This window comes from Lithobates pipiens, unplaced genomic scaffold, assembly GCF_037356315.1.
Source record: "Lithobates pipiens isolate NorthernLeopardFrog02 unplaced genomic scaffold, aLitPip1_a1.2 Scaffold_18, whole genome shotgun sequence".
Classification (NCBI taxonomy): Eukaryota; Metazoa; Chordata; class Amphibia; order Anura; family Ranidae; genus Lithobates; species Lithobates pipiens.
Window position 1 is genome coordinate 532,786,878 of NW_027507758.1, and position 18,474 is coordinate 532,805,351.

Genomic DNA, 18,474 nt, shown 5'->3' on the forward strand with positions numbered 1-18,474 from the left:
CTGCTGAATTGTGGCTGGCCCCGTCGGGATGCTCCCCACTCAAGAAATCCAATTTTTATTATCAACTATTGTCACAGCAGCTGGTCTGAAGATTCTTGGATGAACAGCGCTTGCATTCACCAGATGGAAACTCTGGTTCAGGTAGTCAGCAGCTGCTAAATGCAATAGCCTGCAACGAACATTCTTCTACCCATACTGCTTAGCATGGATGGAGGAATCAATGGATTTCTCTTATTCAGCCCACAGAACAAGGCAAGTACAAAGCATGTATTGCCAGATTAAAGTGGTAACAAAGTCAAAAAATGAACTTTACTCCACAGGCAAGACTCTTACCTGTAGATGCTCTTGAATTGGCTTGAACCTGCACTGCTTAGTTTCGATTTCTGATATGTGCCTGATGCACCATGTGTTAACCACTTAAGGACCAGGGCTATTTCTGACATTTGTTGTTTACAAGTTAAAATCTGTATTTTTTGCTACCGGTTGAACATCCAACATATATTTTTTTATCTTTTTTTTTTAGCAGAGACCCTAGACAATAAAATGGAGATTGTTGCATGCCGTATTTGCAAAGTGCTCTTACAAACAATTATTTTGTGAAAAAATACACTCTTGAAATAAAAAAAATAAAAATTAAAAAACAAAACAGTAAATTTAGCCTAATTCTTTTGTATAATGTGAAAAATGATGTTACGCAGAGTAAATAGATACCAACATGTCATGCTTTAAAATTGCGCACGCTCATGGAGTGGCAACAAACTACAGTACTTAAAAATCTCCATAGGCGACGCTTTAACATTTTTTTACAGGTTACCAGTTTAGAGTTACAGAGGAGATCTAGTGCTCTTGCTCCAACGATCGTGGCAATACCTCACATGTGTGGTTTGAACACAGTTTACATATGTGGGCACAACTTACATATGCGTTTTTTCGAATTTAATTTTACTTTTTAATTTTTACACTATCCCTTTAAATTTGTTTTGTTTTTTATTATTACTTTTTATTCCTATTACAAGGAATGTAAACATCCCTTGTATAGAAAGCCCGGAGACAACCGGGAAACGTCAGGAGGGGCCACCTCTGCCAAAGTCTATAAAATTGATCCTGTGGCGAATACGGCACTGCAAAAAACGGCTAGCTGTTGCCATAACAATGGTATATAGCGGAAATATAAAGTGGGCGATCTGGAAGTGGTTAAAAAGTATCCTGTTCTCCTCGTATTGCTTCCTTTGTGGGAAATACCTGGTGATGCTGTCAGTCCTCTTGCTTTCCTATTCCAAACTGACCATGCTAGGAATGAAAGCCAGTCAATCCCAGTGTGTTTACTGGCTGTGCTGTGAGAAGAGCCTGTCAGTCCTTAAATGATCAGACTTCTGATACGACCCCTGCACAGCCATTCACTAGGAAGATCAGTATACTGCTCTTTTTCCACCCCACTTCTCTAAGCCCCTCATGCAGCTGAGAACAGAGGTCATGTGATAAATAAATAAAGTTATCTATACACATATGTTTTGCCTTTCATTTCAATTTTAAACCGAAGTGGGTGAGGGCTTACATATCCATATAAGCATGGAGTGGTGGCCTGGCCATTCAAACAGCCTGTGGGAGCTAAACTAAGGAAGACCAGACGCAGATGGACATGCCTGCAGCAGTGACAGCACGCTACTGGAGAGAGTGAGACACATCAATGCCCCTCCTCTAAACTGTGTCCAATCAGATACCACGTTGTATTCATTCAAAAAGTTCAAAGCATTCTTTCATTAATCGGATCAAGAACACGAGGACATGACCTCAAACTAACTGGAGAAATGTTCAAAACGAATCTAAAGAAAGTATTATTTTATTGAAAGAGGAAGTAAAGGGCCTTTTTTTTCTGACCTGCTAGTATGCATCGTCCCTACTGGAGGCCGCTTCCATCTTTGCCCTTCTTCCTTCTGGGTCTGCAGACTCTGGCTGTGTGCCTGGCCGGGGCCACGTGATGTCACTCCCGCGCATGTGTGCTGGAGCCACCATCACAAGCTTCTGAAGAAATGGCACGTGTGTCCGTTCCTTCAGAGCGCATGTGCCGATGATGTAATCGACTGCGTATACAGTAAATATCTCCTTAACGGCACACGTTTAGGAGAGATTTACAGTACTTATAGGTAAGCCTAATTACTTCCTCTTGAAAGGGATGTTGATGCTTGGAATAAACTTCCAGCAGAGGTAGTGAGACAGTCAACAGTAAATGGCTTCAACATGCTTGGGACAAATATAGTCAGACAAAAGTTACAAAAGAAAAAAAGAAAAATGAAAGAAAAAAAGAAATGGGAAGACTCGATGGATTATTCAGTCTTTTTCTGCCGTCACTTTTCTGTTTCTGTTCTCTGAATGGTGCCCTTTCTGACAGGCTGACCTCCTGAATTCCAAATGCATCAGGCCAACTGCTAAGCATGGAACCTGGAATGCAAATGGAGATCACTGGAGTAGCAGTGTCTACTTCAGTGATTTCCAGTTTACAGGGGCATCGACTAGGTATGGTATATACATACATATTTTGGTCGAAGCTGGACCAATGTAACTATGTAAAAATATAACATGCCTGCAATTCTTCTTTAACTAAACTAAGCTGTTTGGCAGGGAATAACCTTTAAAATGAACCTGTACTCAGACTACGCAGACATACATTTTGAACAAGCAGTAAAAGCCCTTTAAAATAAGGCCACATTCACCTCTGTAGCTATAGGCATTGTGAAGAAATTTACATTTAGGACTCGTTCACGCCACATCCATTGAAATGCAATTTGTACTTATCACTGCCCTTCAAAATGCACACCAGCATGCATGCATTATCACATCTCCTCTCATATCAACTTTCAACGAAAGCAGAATCTTGCTGGGCTTCCAGCCCTTGAATGTAAATACATAGCAGTTATTTTTAAGCTGTGAAAAATTAAACAAAACCACCTTAAAGCTGGCTATACATGGCTCAAACAGATTCCACCTTTTAAACAAACAAGGTGGATGGAGGAATCCGTACATTCTGACAATGGAGGAGTCGAGTCCCGGCTGTCAGAATACAACCTCCTCCATTGTCAGAATATATTGATCAGAGCTGCAGGCACTGCACTGAACAAATGAAAATCATTCAAACGAAATGCATTAGATCAACTTCTGTAGAACAGGAATGGCCATAGATGGATCGACATTTAGACTGTCCATTCTGAACTGGTCAAATTTCATTGCACATATGGCCAGCTTTAGAGTCTTGGTTCCCTTTGTGAATGAATAACTTTACTACATAACCAGCTAGAGATGTTAGTGATGGCTTTACTGCTTGCTAAAGATTTGTAAACACTTAAACATCCATAGCCTGGGCATAGGTGCCCGTTAAGGAGAATTAGTAGGCATCAGTCTGCGATGGGTTCACTTTAATCTATGGTAGGAAAGCGCTGATTTTCAGTACCTTGGAAGGGAAAGTGTTTCCTCCTTGCAGAAGCTCCTCACCATGAATTGTAATAGCTGTGCCTCTTCATCTGATGCTAAAAGCTTTCATTGCACTTCTTATAAGGGAACTGTGATGGCTCCATAACATCAGGGATTTATCCGGATGACATCTTTATGTGTGGATTGAGAGGAGTTTTGTTCGAGCAGATAATGGGGCAGTAAAAAGTTTAACGGCAAGGAGATTTCAATATTTATAGTTGCAATAGTAGCAATTGTTGTCCTATTGCTTTGTGTTGTCACTTCATTCCATAAGAACGAGCACGCAGACACTTCATATTAATTATTACTGAAACATGTTTTGCTAATAGCACAGACGGAATAACCAGCTAAAATCAGCTAAAATGGTATCCGGTTGCAGGGAGTGTAAACAAAATGATGTGTATAATGAATATAGCCAGTAAACTTTTTTTTTCCTCTGCAGGGAAGCCACATTAAAAGTTTAAAACGAGTCTCTCAACCAGGGCTCCTTGAGCAATGAGCACTTTCTGCCTCTCAGATAAGTACTGGCACAAATGGTTTTCTTTTCATCCGTAAGGAGGCCATTCTTCACTCTGACCACCAACGTGAGGGGCGCTCTTCCCGCTGATCGCCAATAGCAGGGGACGCTCTTCCCGCTGATCGCCAATACGAGGGGACGCTCTTCCCGCTGATCGCCAATACGAGGGGACGCTCTTCCCGCTGATCGCCAATACGAGGGGACGCTCTTCCCGCTGATCGCCAATACGAGGGGACGCTCTTCCCGCTGATCGCCAATACGAGGGGACGCTCTTCCCGCTGATCGCCAATACGAGGGACATTCTGCCCGCTGATCGCCAATACGAGGGACATTCTGCCCGCTGATCGCCAATACGAGGGACATTCTGCCCGCTGATCGCCAATACGAGGGACATTCTGCCCGCTGATCGCCAATACGAGGGACATTCTGCCCGCTGATCGCCAATACGAGGGACATTCTGCCCGCTGATCGCCAATACGAGGGACATTCTGCCCGCTGATCGCCAATACGAGGGACATTCTGCCCGCTGATCGCCAATACGAGGGACATTCTGCCCGCTGATCGCCAATACGAGGGATATTCTTCCCGGTGATCGCCAATACGAGGGACATTCTGCCCGCCAATACGAGGGATATTCTTCCCGGTGATCGCCAATACAAGGGATATTCTTCCCGGTGATCGCCAATACGATGGACATTCTTCCCACTCATTCCACAAGACCTGCACAGATCTTCCCGCTGATCGCCAATACGAGGGACATTCTTCCCACTGATCACCAATACGAGGGACATTCTTCCCACTGATTGCCAATATGAGGGGTATTCTTCCTGCTGATCGCCAATACGAGGGGCATTCTTCCCACGGATTACCAACATAAGGAACAATCTTCTCACAGACCACCAATGTATGCATATATTTTTTTCCGAAGAGCACCTAAGTAAATGACCAGTAATGTAAGAAGCACTCTTTCCTTAACCATCAACGTAAGGAATATTCTGTAAGGATCCAATGACTACCAATGTAAGAGGCATTGTTCCCAATGAGAATTATTTTCCAAGACTCCCAATGTAAGAAGTAATCTTTCCACTGACTACCACATTGATGCACTGTGAGCTGTAGATATAGTAATTATTTCTGGGTTTCTGTAAGATCTGAAAGTTATTTCAAGGGTTCCTCCATGTTAACAAAGAAAAATCTTTAGCGGTTTTTACTAATGTAATGCACGACAGGATAAAGCTATCCTGATGAAAACCTGCCCAGATCTGATCTTGTAAATTGTACAGATATTTTTGAACTCTTAAGATGAGTATACACATATCGAAATTTGGACGGTTCAGCAGGAATGATACGTGTGTACCCTGCGTCTGTTCTGCAGAAGCCAGTTATTAGACCAAATTCTGTCAAACAATCCTTATGGAAAACCAATATTTAAGCAGCACTTGCAGCCACTGGCGGCAAGGGAGTCCTCACTGTTTTTACTGCTGCTTACCTTATTTTTTACACGCATGCTACTCGATATTATATCTGCCTTCTTGTATATGGTTAAGTTAATATTTGGTAGTATATGTGTTGTCTATTGCATCCACCTATTAAGGCTAATGGTTAATGCAGAGCGGGCTTACAGATTTAAATCCCGGTCAACCATGCGTCTTGGACTCAATCTATACCATGCGCTTCCCGTTTTACTAAAACATGGGTCTTAAAGTAATTTCCCACAACCTGAATTAACTCCACAAATAAAAGGAGGAAAGCCTTACGTTCATCCAAGAGATTGGGGGCTGATAGCCTTCTTCAAGAGACTAATTTCTCCTCCCACAATCACCCGCACTATTTTGATAAGGCCTTTCAACAAGGTTATTATACCACCTTTCAGTGAGTCCAGGGCGCGAGGAGCCCCTATTTTTATAAGGAATACAATAATGTTTGATGTACAACAGACTTATGCTGGACAATTACCATTCTCCCCATATGCTAATAGGAGGGGACTTTAATCTAGTAGCACACTCAGAACTAGACAGGAGTAACACGGGGCTAGCTGCCAATGCCTTCCCAAAATCACTGTAATATCAACTGAAAACCCACCAGCTGTTGGACACCTGGAGGGCTCACACTGTGGGGGCCTGGGAATATTCTATTCCCACCCCCACAACAGCTATTCCAGGCTGGACTACATATTTTCCACAGTGGTATTGGCGGCTAACTCCCCCTCAGCCAGAATTCACGCATGCCCATGGTCTGAGCACCAGATGGTGTCTTGTGTCGGGAGGGCTTCAATTAAACCATATTGCCTACCAGGTCTTTTGTGGACTAATGCTGTAAACCATAGAATTATTACCCAGCTTAATGGAATCATTGGACGGTCCCTTTAACTCTGGACCTTGTATAAGGAAAAGTTCGGGCTTCTCTCTAAACCCTCCCTATTGACATCCTTTTTGGGTGACCCTAACTTCCCTGTGGCTTTTCATGCAGAGATGGACTTTGCACACTGGTACTCACAAGGACTGGTAAAGCTGCATTCATTGCTACAGGGCACCGCGTTTTGTTCTTTTGAACATGCGCACCAAAATTACGCCATACCCAACTCAGATCTCTACAAATACCTTCAGATTCACCATTTCTTCCAAAAGGCCATCACCCAGATAAGGGATGAGGCTAGAACACCCTTCTAAGTGATTCTCCGCATGGAGTCGCTAAAACTGATGGAATGCATCCACTACACCCTCATGGATTCTATGAGAACCTTTGAGCGTAAATGGGGCCCCTGACCTGCATCTTAGCTGGCTTGGTGGTAGGTTTTGCCCCCTCGGAACCGGAAAGCCACATTGCTCTAACAGAGGGATTTGTTATTTGCTTTGACTCTTTGAAGATCAACACCAATAGTGCCTTGAATATATGTGAACTCTTATACAGTAGATTGTAAAGATGAGTTAGATATGCAATATTTTTCTTCTAAAGCCTTTTGCACAAGTACCAGTTTTTATCTTTATTTTTCGTTTTGTAATAAGTTGGTCAATAGACTTTCAAGAAATTGAGCATTGTGAGTGATACCTACACTTCATATTGATTTCAGCACTCTAGTCAGAGAATTGATTGGATGTACATAGATTCTAGTTCTACATAACACTCTCGATGCTGATTAATGTTCACTTTATATTTTTTCATGTAATTGTCTTTATTACTTCAATAAAAACATTTGGGGGAAGAAAAAAAAAAACACATATAGGCACTTACCTGTACCAGATGTACTGCAGCATATACAATGCTGGACCTAAAGCACAAAAGAAGATATGAGTTATAAATCTTCCTAAAATGCCAATATATCACAATAAACAATACAAAGCCATTTGTGGTGCCGTCTTTTCCAGGTGGTATGGTAGGTGTGTTAGGAACTAATACAAGTAGTATTTAACAGATTCATGTCATTGACTCACAGCCAACAGAGACATTTTAAAACGCTCAGAATTCAGCCTATCGCTTTGATAAAAGAAGTCCATCACTTCCTAACTGTCACTGCAATGATCTGACTGACTAGGCCAGCACTAGCACCAGGGAAATGCTTCCTTGTACATTGAAAAAAATGAAGCCTGGAGTCCTTGGTTTTTTGACTGGTAATAAGAAAAGGATAGGGAATGCAACCACAATGCTGGGATCTATGAGAACAGCATGAAAATGGATTTGCAGAAGACAGAAGCATGCCTGTATTGACAGCAAGGTCCTCCCAACTGAAACTGATCCTGCCCAGAGTTGGGCTTAAATCTGAACTCCAAGTATGATCTGTATTGGTCCTGCTTGGCACAATAGAAGTGAGCATCTCATACCTGAAAGACTGCTGTGGAACCTCACAACCTCTGTAGTGGCTGGCGCTCTAGTTGACTTTTCAGGTCCTGTTCTTACCTAACCCTAATAGGGCTTCGCTTGTTAGGCACTGCTGCTACTATTCACAAGACACTTTTTTTTTCCCCCCTTTAATGAATGTACGTTTTTTACATCAATGAGCCTCTTCTCTATCTTATCCAATAAGAGACTGCCTTGTATGCACTGAAAAAAATACAAGGCATTCTGTGACTCGTGGAAGTGCTTTGTAAAGCTGGCCATTCATGGATCGAAATTCGGCCAGTTCAGCAGGGTCCAGCCAAGATTGAATCCATGTGTGAGCAAGCTGATTGTACCCAAGTGGACCCATTGATCAACTTGAGTACAACCTACCTGTCAGATTTTTCACATTCAATTACTGAACCGGCTGTAGCCACTAGCAGTTATCATTGTGTTCTGCTGTCTGGGAGCGATCCATGAAGTCCCCATCCCGGCAGAAAACAATTGCGCTACAGGAGGGATTCCCCCATCAGCACTGACTGTACTGATTGGGGAATGGAGCAATTTTCTTTCCTCCCACCCTTGGTAGAAGGAAAGAAAGAAAATCGAGTCACCTACGGCCTGCTTAAGTATCTCCTGTGGTCAGTGTGTAGAGGAGAATTTGCTCAGCATAGAACCCAGAAAATCACCACAATTGATGTAGTAACATTGACTACTACGGCGACTGTCAGCTTCCCCACCAGAGAGGAATAAGGAGAAATACTAACCTTAATTGTCCCTCCAGTAGGGTCCCCCCAGTGCTGTGACAGGCTGCCTGCAGCTGCCTCTCTAAGCTGAAACTGGCTGGCAGCAGTTGTACTCCAGCCTCTTCAATGAACAATACAGGGTTAATGTACCTGTTTTCTATGAAAGGAGGCCAGGGTTTTGCCCACAGACCAGAGTTTGAGCAGAGGACAGTACCAGAGCTGGCTAGAGACAGGTAAGGAATATAGATTTGTATTCTTGGAGTTGGGCTTTAAGATCATACCTAGAGTTGAACTTGAACCTGTAACTGACATGAATGGGTAAAGTGACAGATTCTCGTTAAAGAGTAACTCCGCTTCCGTAGAAAAGTGGAAATAATACAGCCTATACAAGACATATTGGAATTGAATGTTATTAAAAATATCATTTTCAATCTGCAACTCTGTAATTTTCTGTAAAATGAAATGCAATATGGCAACCTGGAGGTGCTCTGTACACAGATGGTGTACAGTACTCCCCCCACATATTTAATTTCCTGCATGTGTGATTGACTGACTGATTTTCCCAGAAGTCTGCACTAAGATACAAAATCAGGTTTTGAGCATCCCCTGCAACAAACATATCATTTTTGGTGCAAAACTCCCAAAGGGATATCACGTCTAAAAGGGATGCAGACCTTGCCACTTTCCTCATTGCAAGTACAGCAGCTAATTGAGAATTAGAAAATCACTCCCTTTCACTTTATAAATGGACACAAACAGCTATTTCTATAGAATAACTAAAGGTAGGAATCTGCAAAAAAGATTGTTAAAATCCTTGCAATGTGTATTGCTCACCCAGAGGTAAATGCTTTTTTTCTGAACAAAAGTGGAGTTACACTTTAAGTAGAACTCCAGGCACAAAAACAGAGCTGTGGACAGTTAATCTGAATGGCCTGTGTACATTTCCATGCTAAATCATCTAGTCTGCCAGGCATGTCCTTTTTACTCGTAAAATGAAATACCATGCCCCAGAACTTCAACTACTAAAGCCATTGGCTTCACACACAGAATCTGTACTACATAGGGAATAAGTGCATTTATAATGCTGCCTATTGAAGTGCTGTGAATAATTTTCAGCGTTCTCAGCGGTTTGTGCCTGGCAGACTATTAGTAGAAGCAGAATGTGGAACCACAGCTGTGGAGCCCACTAAGACCGGAGCAGAACCTGTATATATCATCATTATTACAGCTGCTGGGCCACGGCTCCCATAATCCTTAGCCATCTGCTGCTCCGCTGACAGGGACAAAGGACGCAGCACTGCAGCAACTACAGGAGGTGCAGAACACCAGTGGAATGATTGTATTTGGGTACGGCGTAAACACTGGTAATGTACAGTACAGATTAGATCCGACTCTGGGTCAGGATAATGGAAGATCTCTGCGTACCTGTAATAGCCTTTGTGAGGACAAACGATGCTCCATGTTCACGATTCCCTCGAGGCTGAAAATAAAAAACAGGATAATTACATGAATGCCAAACTTATACTATGTGACAAATCTTACTGGCAGCAGTGCAAACAGCTGAGCCAAGAATAAGTAGCAAATAATACAACACCGGGCTTATAACCAAATGTATATGGGAGGTTTACTTCCTAAAGTTCATACAAATGTTACACAATGGTGCTAAAAGTTTACTCTTCCCCACATTAACAAAGTCATTTATTCCTCACTGTGAATGTACAGAATATAGGCAGCGGGTACAGAAAAGACATAGGTCCATGCGCCAGGTTCCCTTTAAAAATGTATAATATGATTAAATATAAATGTAAAAAGACATAAAATTAGTGCAGCTCTTTTATCATTAATACAACATTAAAGTGTAAGCTCATCTTTTCACCAAAGAAAATGAACACCCTACACCAGGCATCATTAAATGGCGGACGGTAGAGCTGCACATTTCTGGCCAAAATGAGAATCAGGATTTTTTTGCTTACAATAAAAAGATCACAATTCTCTCACGATTCTCGCAACGTAAAATCTTTCACATTATACGGAAAAAAAAAAAAAAAAAAAAACACACACACACAAGCTAACTTTACTGGTTAGTTTTTTCTTTTTTAATTCATTAAAGTCATTTTTTCATTAAAAAAAATAAAAATGCTTTTGAAAGACCGCTGCGCAAATACATAAAATATTGTAACAACCACCATTATATTCTCTAGAGTGTCTACTAAAAAATATATAAAATGTTTGGGGGTTCTAAGTAATTTTCTAGCAAAAATAATGGATTTTTAACTTGAAACCAACAAATGTCAGAAAAAGGTTTAGTGTTTAAGTGGGGTAAACCTTTTTCAATAAGGCCCCTTTCACACGGGAAGGATCCGTAATGATCCTCCCTGTGATGATCCGCTTGCTCAGCGGGGATCGCTCCGCTTATCCCCACTGAGCCGGCAGATGACAAGGTACACTGTGCAGGGACCGCCCTGTCAGATCTCCCTCCCTTCAATGGGGGATCGGATGGACAGGGACCGTCTGTCCGTGTTCATCCGATCTGCAGACAGATAGAAAAATAGGATTTTCCTCCGTCTGCAGAATCGGACTATGGCGGAGATGGACAATATCAGGAATCTGCGGATGTTCATCTGCAGACACCCGCTATCCCATAGGAATGCATGTCCGTATTTCATCTGCAAACGGATGGATGAAATACGGACACACGGTCCGCATGTGTGAAAGGCACTTTACACACAAAGTCTATTCTGTTGACAAATTGTTACAATGTTTATACTTAGTTTCAACTGATAAAGAATGTTTTGAATCTTGGCAGACTGCCCAGTTTTTCCTCTTCCTTTCTTTTGAGGGCTGTGGCTTCAGAAAAGCAGAGAGAATTCTTTGCATAGAAAGATTTGTGAAACCCTTTAGTCAAGATCGCTATAACAATTCTTGGCGATTAATTGTGCAGCTCTAGCGGACGGTGGCCAAAATGCAGACTAAGCCACCATCCCATCCGGACCCATTTAGGGGCCGTTTCTATCTCCCAGTCTCTGCCGCTGTCATTCTCAAGACAATGCGGAAAGCGGGAGGCAGGATAGGAATGAACCAAGTTTGGGAAGCACAGCTCAGCACTGGATGGAGGGCAGGAGCGGGAGCTGCTGGCTGGCTAACTTGTCATAATAACCTGCAAGCGATTTGCTGCTAGGACCGCCCTTTGTCTAGAAAATTAACTCTTGCAGCTCCCGCCCTACCATCCAGTGCTGAGCTGTGCTTCCCATGATCGGTTCATTCCTGACCTGCCTCCCACTCTCTGCTTTGTCTAAGGTAGGAAAGTGAAGGGGGTAGAGGATACTACTGGAGAGGGGAGGTGTGATGTGAAGGGGCAGGATGGGGGCGGGGGGCAAAGGCTGAGTGATGTAAAGAGGGGCAGTATTGTAGAGGAGATTTGATGTAAAGGGGGGTTACTGCTATGGGGGAGGGGTTGGGAAGAGAGGCAGCGCTGTGGAGGGGGTGTTTGTGATGTGAGGGGGCAGTGTAGTAGGGGGGGATAAGTAAAAGGGGGGGGAGTGCAGTGGGGAGGTGATGCAAAGGGGGCGGGAAGTGAGAGGGTGATGTGAAGAGGGGCAGGTGATATATAGGGGGCCATGCTGTAAGGGGGGTAATGTAAGGGGCAGTGCTGCGTGTGGGGGTACTGTTAAGAGTGCAGTGAATAAAGGGGGTTCAGTACACTACTGTGAAGGGTGTTTTGGGGTGAAGTGAAGGGGGCCTGAGAACACTGTGAAGGGAAAACTGTTATGCGAAGTGGGGGACTCAGAACACTGATGTAAGAACAGGATTATGAGATAAACATGCGATTTCAGCCTCTGCTTTAAGAAAATGTTACCAATCGGACCTCCGTAAGTTTTAAATCAATACAACTGCCCTACACTCTCCCCGCTGCACTTACCTCCATGCATGATTTGATTTCTCTGCCCATGTAACCAGTGCATGGGTACAAGGATTTCAAAGCCACGATCTTCTTCCAGGACAGATCAAAGCAATTCACAATGACCAATTAGAATCGCTCTGATGCATCCTGGTGTCCATAAAGAAAAAAGGGGAAGCAGAACCTTGGCTTTCAAATCCTCAAACCCCTGTACTGGCTGCATGGACAGTGAAAGCTAATCATCCACGGATGTCAGTGCAGTGAGGACCAGGGGAGTAAGGGTTGGACACCCATAATGTAGGGTGTTCACCTTTCCATTTTTTGTGAAAAGGTGAACTTACACTTTAAATGTACTTTATAAATACAAACAGTGTACTAGAATGTGAGCTGGTAAGCAGCTCAGGGAGCCAATCAGTTTATGTGCTGAAATAATCATGCTGACAGGAGTAGAAAGTAGACAGAACAGAGCTCATCACTGCGCTGCTTCTCCTTTCACTGTCCAGTAACAGGATGGGGTGGGTCCAAGATATCATGTGCTCAGAGGAAGTGGGTTGAATGAGGCCACCACATGAATGACACATTCAGGGGAAGATGCAAGCATCAATAGTGTGTAACCAGCAGTGGTGCCAATGGATTCACATTGTTGATATTACCATGTTGGCCCTGAGCAGCAGTGGGGGCCAATAAAACTGCCCATGTATGCACGTAAGTGTTATCACAAAACTAGAGCACAATATGAAGCAGGACCCTGAATTTTTTTTCATTTTGGTTTATACAGCCAAGTGCTGTGGACCAGAACTGACCTGTGTGTGTATTGTAGGCCAATAGCATACAATATATAATAATATACAATCTGCTCTACGTACACAGCAAATTGCCTGTATGCATACTTTGGTTATGTCTCCAGGGCAGGAAATAAGAGGAAATCTCCTCAATGGGACACAGGTAGCAAAATAAAACCTGGCACAAGATCTATCCCTTCTCTATCCTATCCAAAACTAAAAAGAAAAGTTTTAGGTATAGGGATACATAAACCTTTGTATAGAATCATGAAAATATGACCTGCAGATCAAACATGCCAACAATTAGCATTTTGAAAGACAAATATTTCAATTATGCATTTCCTGTATGACAGCCGATCCTCAGAGACTTAGTGACCGCCAGGTATATTAAAAAAAAATATATATATATAAAAATAAAAATGGCCAGCATGGCTTCACACACAGGGATGTCAGTTCTGCTTGTAAACAATATCCAAGAATTAAAAGGCACTTCCAAAAGTTTCCAGAAGCCTTCCTAATATGCTTAGAGTAGCTATCAGGTTTAGTTTTGTAGCACTGACAACAAATCATCAAGGAAACCACCATAAAAAGAAATACAGGGCTGCTTCTGCTGACCACTGTCTGAAAATGTCAGGTGCCTGGCTGTCACGCTGGTCCTAAAGCTGGGTACACAGGGGCCAAAAATTGGCAGAAAATGGTCAGTTTGGCAGAAACCAATGGTCTCATCACAACTGTCTTCTGTCAAACAAGCATGCTGGTAAACCAGCATCCAATCAGAGCTGATCAGTGTGTTCCGGGGGGCAGTCCCCCTGTCAGAATTTAGCGGGGGAAAATGGCTGTACTAACATTAGATGTGTTAATACAGCAATCTGTAAGTTTTATTTTGTTCAGCCCACTAGGTGGAACAAAAAAAAACAAAAAAAACTTCCTATGTGTACCCAAGCTTTAGACTTCAGTATATTCTGAGTAAGTTACTGGGATTCCCTTGAGGAATTCTTGCTTTCAGGGCCAGCTCTACCGCTAGGCAAACTAGGCAGCCGCCTAGGGCATGCTGCTGCCTAGGCCCCAGCCGCTGGTTTCCCTACTAGCTTGGCCAGGGAACACAAGGGGCTGAAGGCCCCCCACTCTACAAAGGACTGTGGTACTGACTGACTCTCTGCTGGCCAATCTGGAGAAAGCAGCAGCGATGGCGGACGACTGTCATCAGGGGCTGTGGAGGAGGTTAGTAGCAGCTTAGCACGTGAGGAGGGGGACCCCGGGTCAGCTTCTGGGAGTCTAAGGACAGCTGGGCAGGCAGAGGAGGAGGCGAGCACCATGTCTTTCCTCAGAATGGAGGAAAAGTTCTTTTCAGATCAATACCGCACTACAGACCAATTTTTGATGGACTTCAGGAGCATGCTGGAGGGCTGCTAACGGCTGCACAACGCCAACCACTGGCTGTCCGAGCATGCCCAGAAGATTGAGCTTGGGCTGGAGCAGAAGCTGGCACTGTCTGCTCTGACAGTCAACACATGGGCAGCTGACAGCTGTGCAGCCTGGCCAGGCATGGCGGCTTATACTGTGGACACCTCATCAATGGGCAGCATATAGGGTTGCCACCTTTTCTTCAAACCCAAACACTTTAGCGGCGCACTGCAATTTTTTTTTTTATAGTATATACTATACATATATTTTGCTATTAAATAATATTTCTAATCATATGAAGTTAATAGCAAGAGTTCCCCTTTTACGTCTGAACTTGCAGAGTTCCCTTTCACTGTAAGGGGGGACTCTGATGTAAGGGAGAACTCTGGGGCATCTAGCATAAGGGATCCTCTAGGAACCCCGATTTAAAGGGGGAACACAGAGAACTCTGATGTACGGAGAAGACTCTGATGTAAGGGATAACATTTTGGCCTCTGGTGTAAAGGGGAACGTTGATGTAAGGGGTGCTCTGAGAACCCTGATTTGCCTTAGTGTACTCACTCAGAGGCAGGAAAGAGAAGGGGGGAAGCTTTAGTAACAGATAGGGATGGCTGGTGAGCTCACTCACCCCTTGGCAGTCAGCACCTTTCATCCAAATGTATCTGAGGCTGCTGGACTTCAAATTTCCAGCCGGTGCAGATCAAAACCTCTCTCCTCTCCCATCTGTGTTGGGGGGGGGGGGGGGGTTGTTAGTGCTGGCTTTGGACAGTGTGAAAGGGTGTAACAGACACTCTTAGTTTAGACAACTGCAGTCAACAACCCTGCTGGGAAGCCATAGTCCAGTCTAAATAATGTGTCCGGGTTTCAGGCAGTCTGAAACATGGACTCATGATTCTAAACCCTTACTGTCTGGGTAAATCCTGGACAGGTAGCAACCCTAGCTGCACTGCTCATTTACTTCTCACATACACTCACAGCTGTGCAGCCTGACCACAGGGGAGTTCTTATATTGACACCTGCTATAGATCAATGGGCAGCACCAGTCATCTCTTACGGTACCATGACACCATGGCAGCCTATACAAGGGCTCTGTCACTGCAGCACCCAGCTACAACTTCATGTTGTACACAAGGGAGAAGTATGTTGGTACTGTGATCATTGTCACCAAAAAAGAAAGTGAGCATAAACCAAAAAATCTTAGGGTTCTACAAAAAAAAAAAAAAAAAAATTCTAATGGGGTGCCTGTCTAAAGCAACCATAAAATGATCAAAATTTGACCACTTCAGCAAAAACTGACCAAATTTGAATCAGTCCGTGGGAGTCCCCACTCACAGTCAATTATTAAATCATATATTATGATATTTTATATTAGATATTTTATGTCGGTGGGAGAAGAGATTCCTCCAGTCACCTCCTTTCTGTGGAGGGAGAAATCTGTTAGTTTCGTTAAAGCAGTATTCAGCTCCCCCTTCAAAAATTAAAAGTCAGCAGCTACACATACTGTAGCTGCTGACTTTTAATATTAGGACACTTACCTGTCCAGGATTGCAGCAATGTCGGCACTCCAGTCTATGCTTTTATCGGCTGTCAAGTGCTACCGCCACCAGTGCCAGTAAGGGAAGGCCGGGTCCCTACTGCGCATGTGCAAAACGCACTGCGATCTCTTACTGGCCTGGAGCAGGGAGGAGGAGGAGGAGGGGGCCGGACTTCTGATGTGCCTAGCTGCAGTGAGGTAAAATGGGAACAGGGTAACTGTCAAAAACATGTACCCGCTCCCCCTGCCCCCCCGAAAAGTGCCAAATGTGGCACCGGAATGGGGGGGGGGTAGAATCAGATAAGTGGAAGTTACACTTTTTTGTGTGGAACTCCACTTTAAGTCCATTGGCTGAATTACAAAAAAAAAAAAAAAAAAAAAAAAAAAACCCTATCTCCTCAATGGTAAACAAAAATTTGTAAAAAAAAATACCCTGGCAAGGGTTTTAACTCTACCCCACTCTATACAAAACTGAAAAAAAGAAGTGTTGGCTATACATACAAACAACTGGCCACTGCCCACACCTAGAACTGGCTTTTGCAGCAAGGAGCACATGGTAGGAAAAACGCATGTCAAACAACACCAAAGAAAATTCCCAGCTCACTTTACCAACTAGCCTGCAACCAACTGAATTATCTTGTCTAACAGTAGGCGTTAAAAACAGGGGTTTAGTCTGCACACAACTACAAATACATGGTTAAGCTGCAGAGCCACTTTATGGCACCCCAGTATTATCCAGAGTCCTAAAATTGCAAAAACATTTGGCAAAAAAAAAAAAATTGGATCCTGACGGGACAATTCCGTAAACTGAACATTCAGGCCCTCAGAGCCAAGTGCTCTGGCAGCATCTCTGGAATGTTAATGGGCAAGGTCATTTCTGATCTAAACCACTTCTCTTGGACAGTTTCCTCTGCCTCGACTGCTCCCCAACCTAAAATAAGGTTGGCATATGTTGCTACCACTTCCCAGGTCACTGTAGGAAGGATTTTCCCCTTTGCAGATTTTTGGTTATTAACCATACACTGAGGCTCCGGCACACCTTTGGAGTCAGACACATTGGAAAATCTAAAGCTTGGACCTTCTTGTTCCAAGCCGATAGGATACTGTTTTACAACAGCCTCGAACAAAACTGAGCATAAGGAACAGCCTCGAATGAAGCCACTATCTTTCCCAACAACCTCATGCAAAGCTGAATAGAAGGATTCTTCTTTGCTTCGACCACCTGAATCAGTTCCTTTATGGCGCTGATCTTTGCCTGGGGCAAGAATACCCTTTTCTGGGTGTATCTGCGTTACAATAAGTGAGTAACTATATAGTATCTAACCCATATAGTATAATATAGGTTAATGAATAAAAAATTGTGGATAAACCTTATGCAATTTACCATATAGTGTTAACCCATGTGGCATAGATTAAATATATAAACATGAAAAAAATACATTAAAAAATTGGATAAGAACATAAACCGCAACCATTAGGATCAAAATATTGTCTCTAAAAAAAACCCTATATGTGAAGAGTTAATTAGTCCACTTTTCACTGTCATGTTAAACACAACACCCATGAAGATGTGTCAAAGGAAGGAACAAGGATCCTCCACCATGGACAATACTGCCACTAAAGGCCCATACACACGATCAGACTTTTTGACAACAAACATGCAAATTAGCTGTTTTGGAGCAACATCCGACCGTGTGTACGCTCCATCGGACAAACTTTTTTGGTTTTCATCTGACTTTTGTTGGCTGTGCGAACGGACAAACTTTCTGGTAACAAAAGTCCGATGGAGCAAAGTCTGATCGTGTGTACAGAAAACCATAAGACTTTTGTACAAAGTACAAACAGGCATGCTCAGAACCAATGCAAAAGATCAGACAACAATACAGAAGTTGACCAAAGGTGGCAGTAAAGAGCAGAAAAACTACATGATTTGGTGAAAGTTGGCTGAAAAAGTCCTGCTGTGTGTATGCAATACAAGTTCAGAGCCGATGCCCTTTGTACAAAAATCCAAGGGAAAGTTTGTACAAAGTCCTATCATGTGTATGAGGCTTTACCAGCAGCTTTGATCCCTTCTGAGAGATCAGATGTCGACAATGGCTTAGTTATCACCCAGCCAGGGTAAATGTATCAGAGAAGGTAGATCCCGTTTTCAAATGCTCCACTCAGACAATAATTATGCTCCTACGTACACACCGCTCATTTCCCAAATACAAGAAAAAAGGAACCACCATAGCGTGATATTGTAAATTACTTTAATAAAATGATAATCATATTGCACTTACATGTCCTTAAGTATAAAGCGTGTACACAATAAA

The 18,474-nt window shown here is 43.1% G+C and overlaps 1 protein-coding gene across 2 annotated transcripts in view; it reads right to left on the reverse strand.

Moving 5' to 3' along the window:
* Positions 1-18,474, reverse strand: part of NBAS (NBAS subunit of NRZ tethering complex) — a 1,050,553-nt gene that overhangs the window by 1,027,476 nt on the left and 4,603 nt on the right. For both annotated transcript variants that reach the window (XM_077488811.1, XM_077488809.1), the window contains exons 2-3: positions 9,967-10,021; positions 7,214-7,250 (exon numbers count right to left, since the gene is read on the reverse strand). In XM_077488811.1, coding sequence (XP_077344937.1) covers positions 7,214-7,250; positions 9,967-10,021 — 92 coding nt within the window. The remainder of the gene's footprint in view (positions 1-7,213; positions 7,251-9,966; positions 10,022-18,474) is intronic.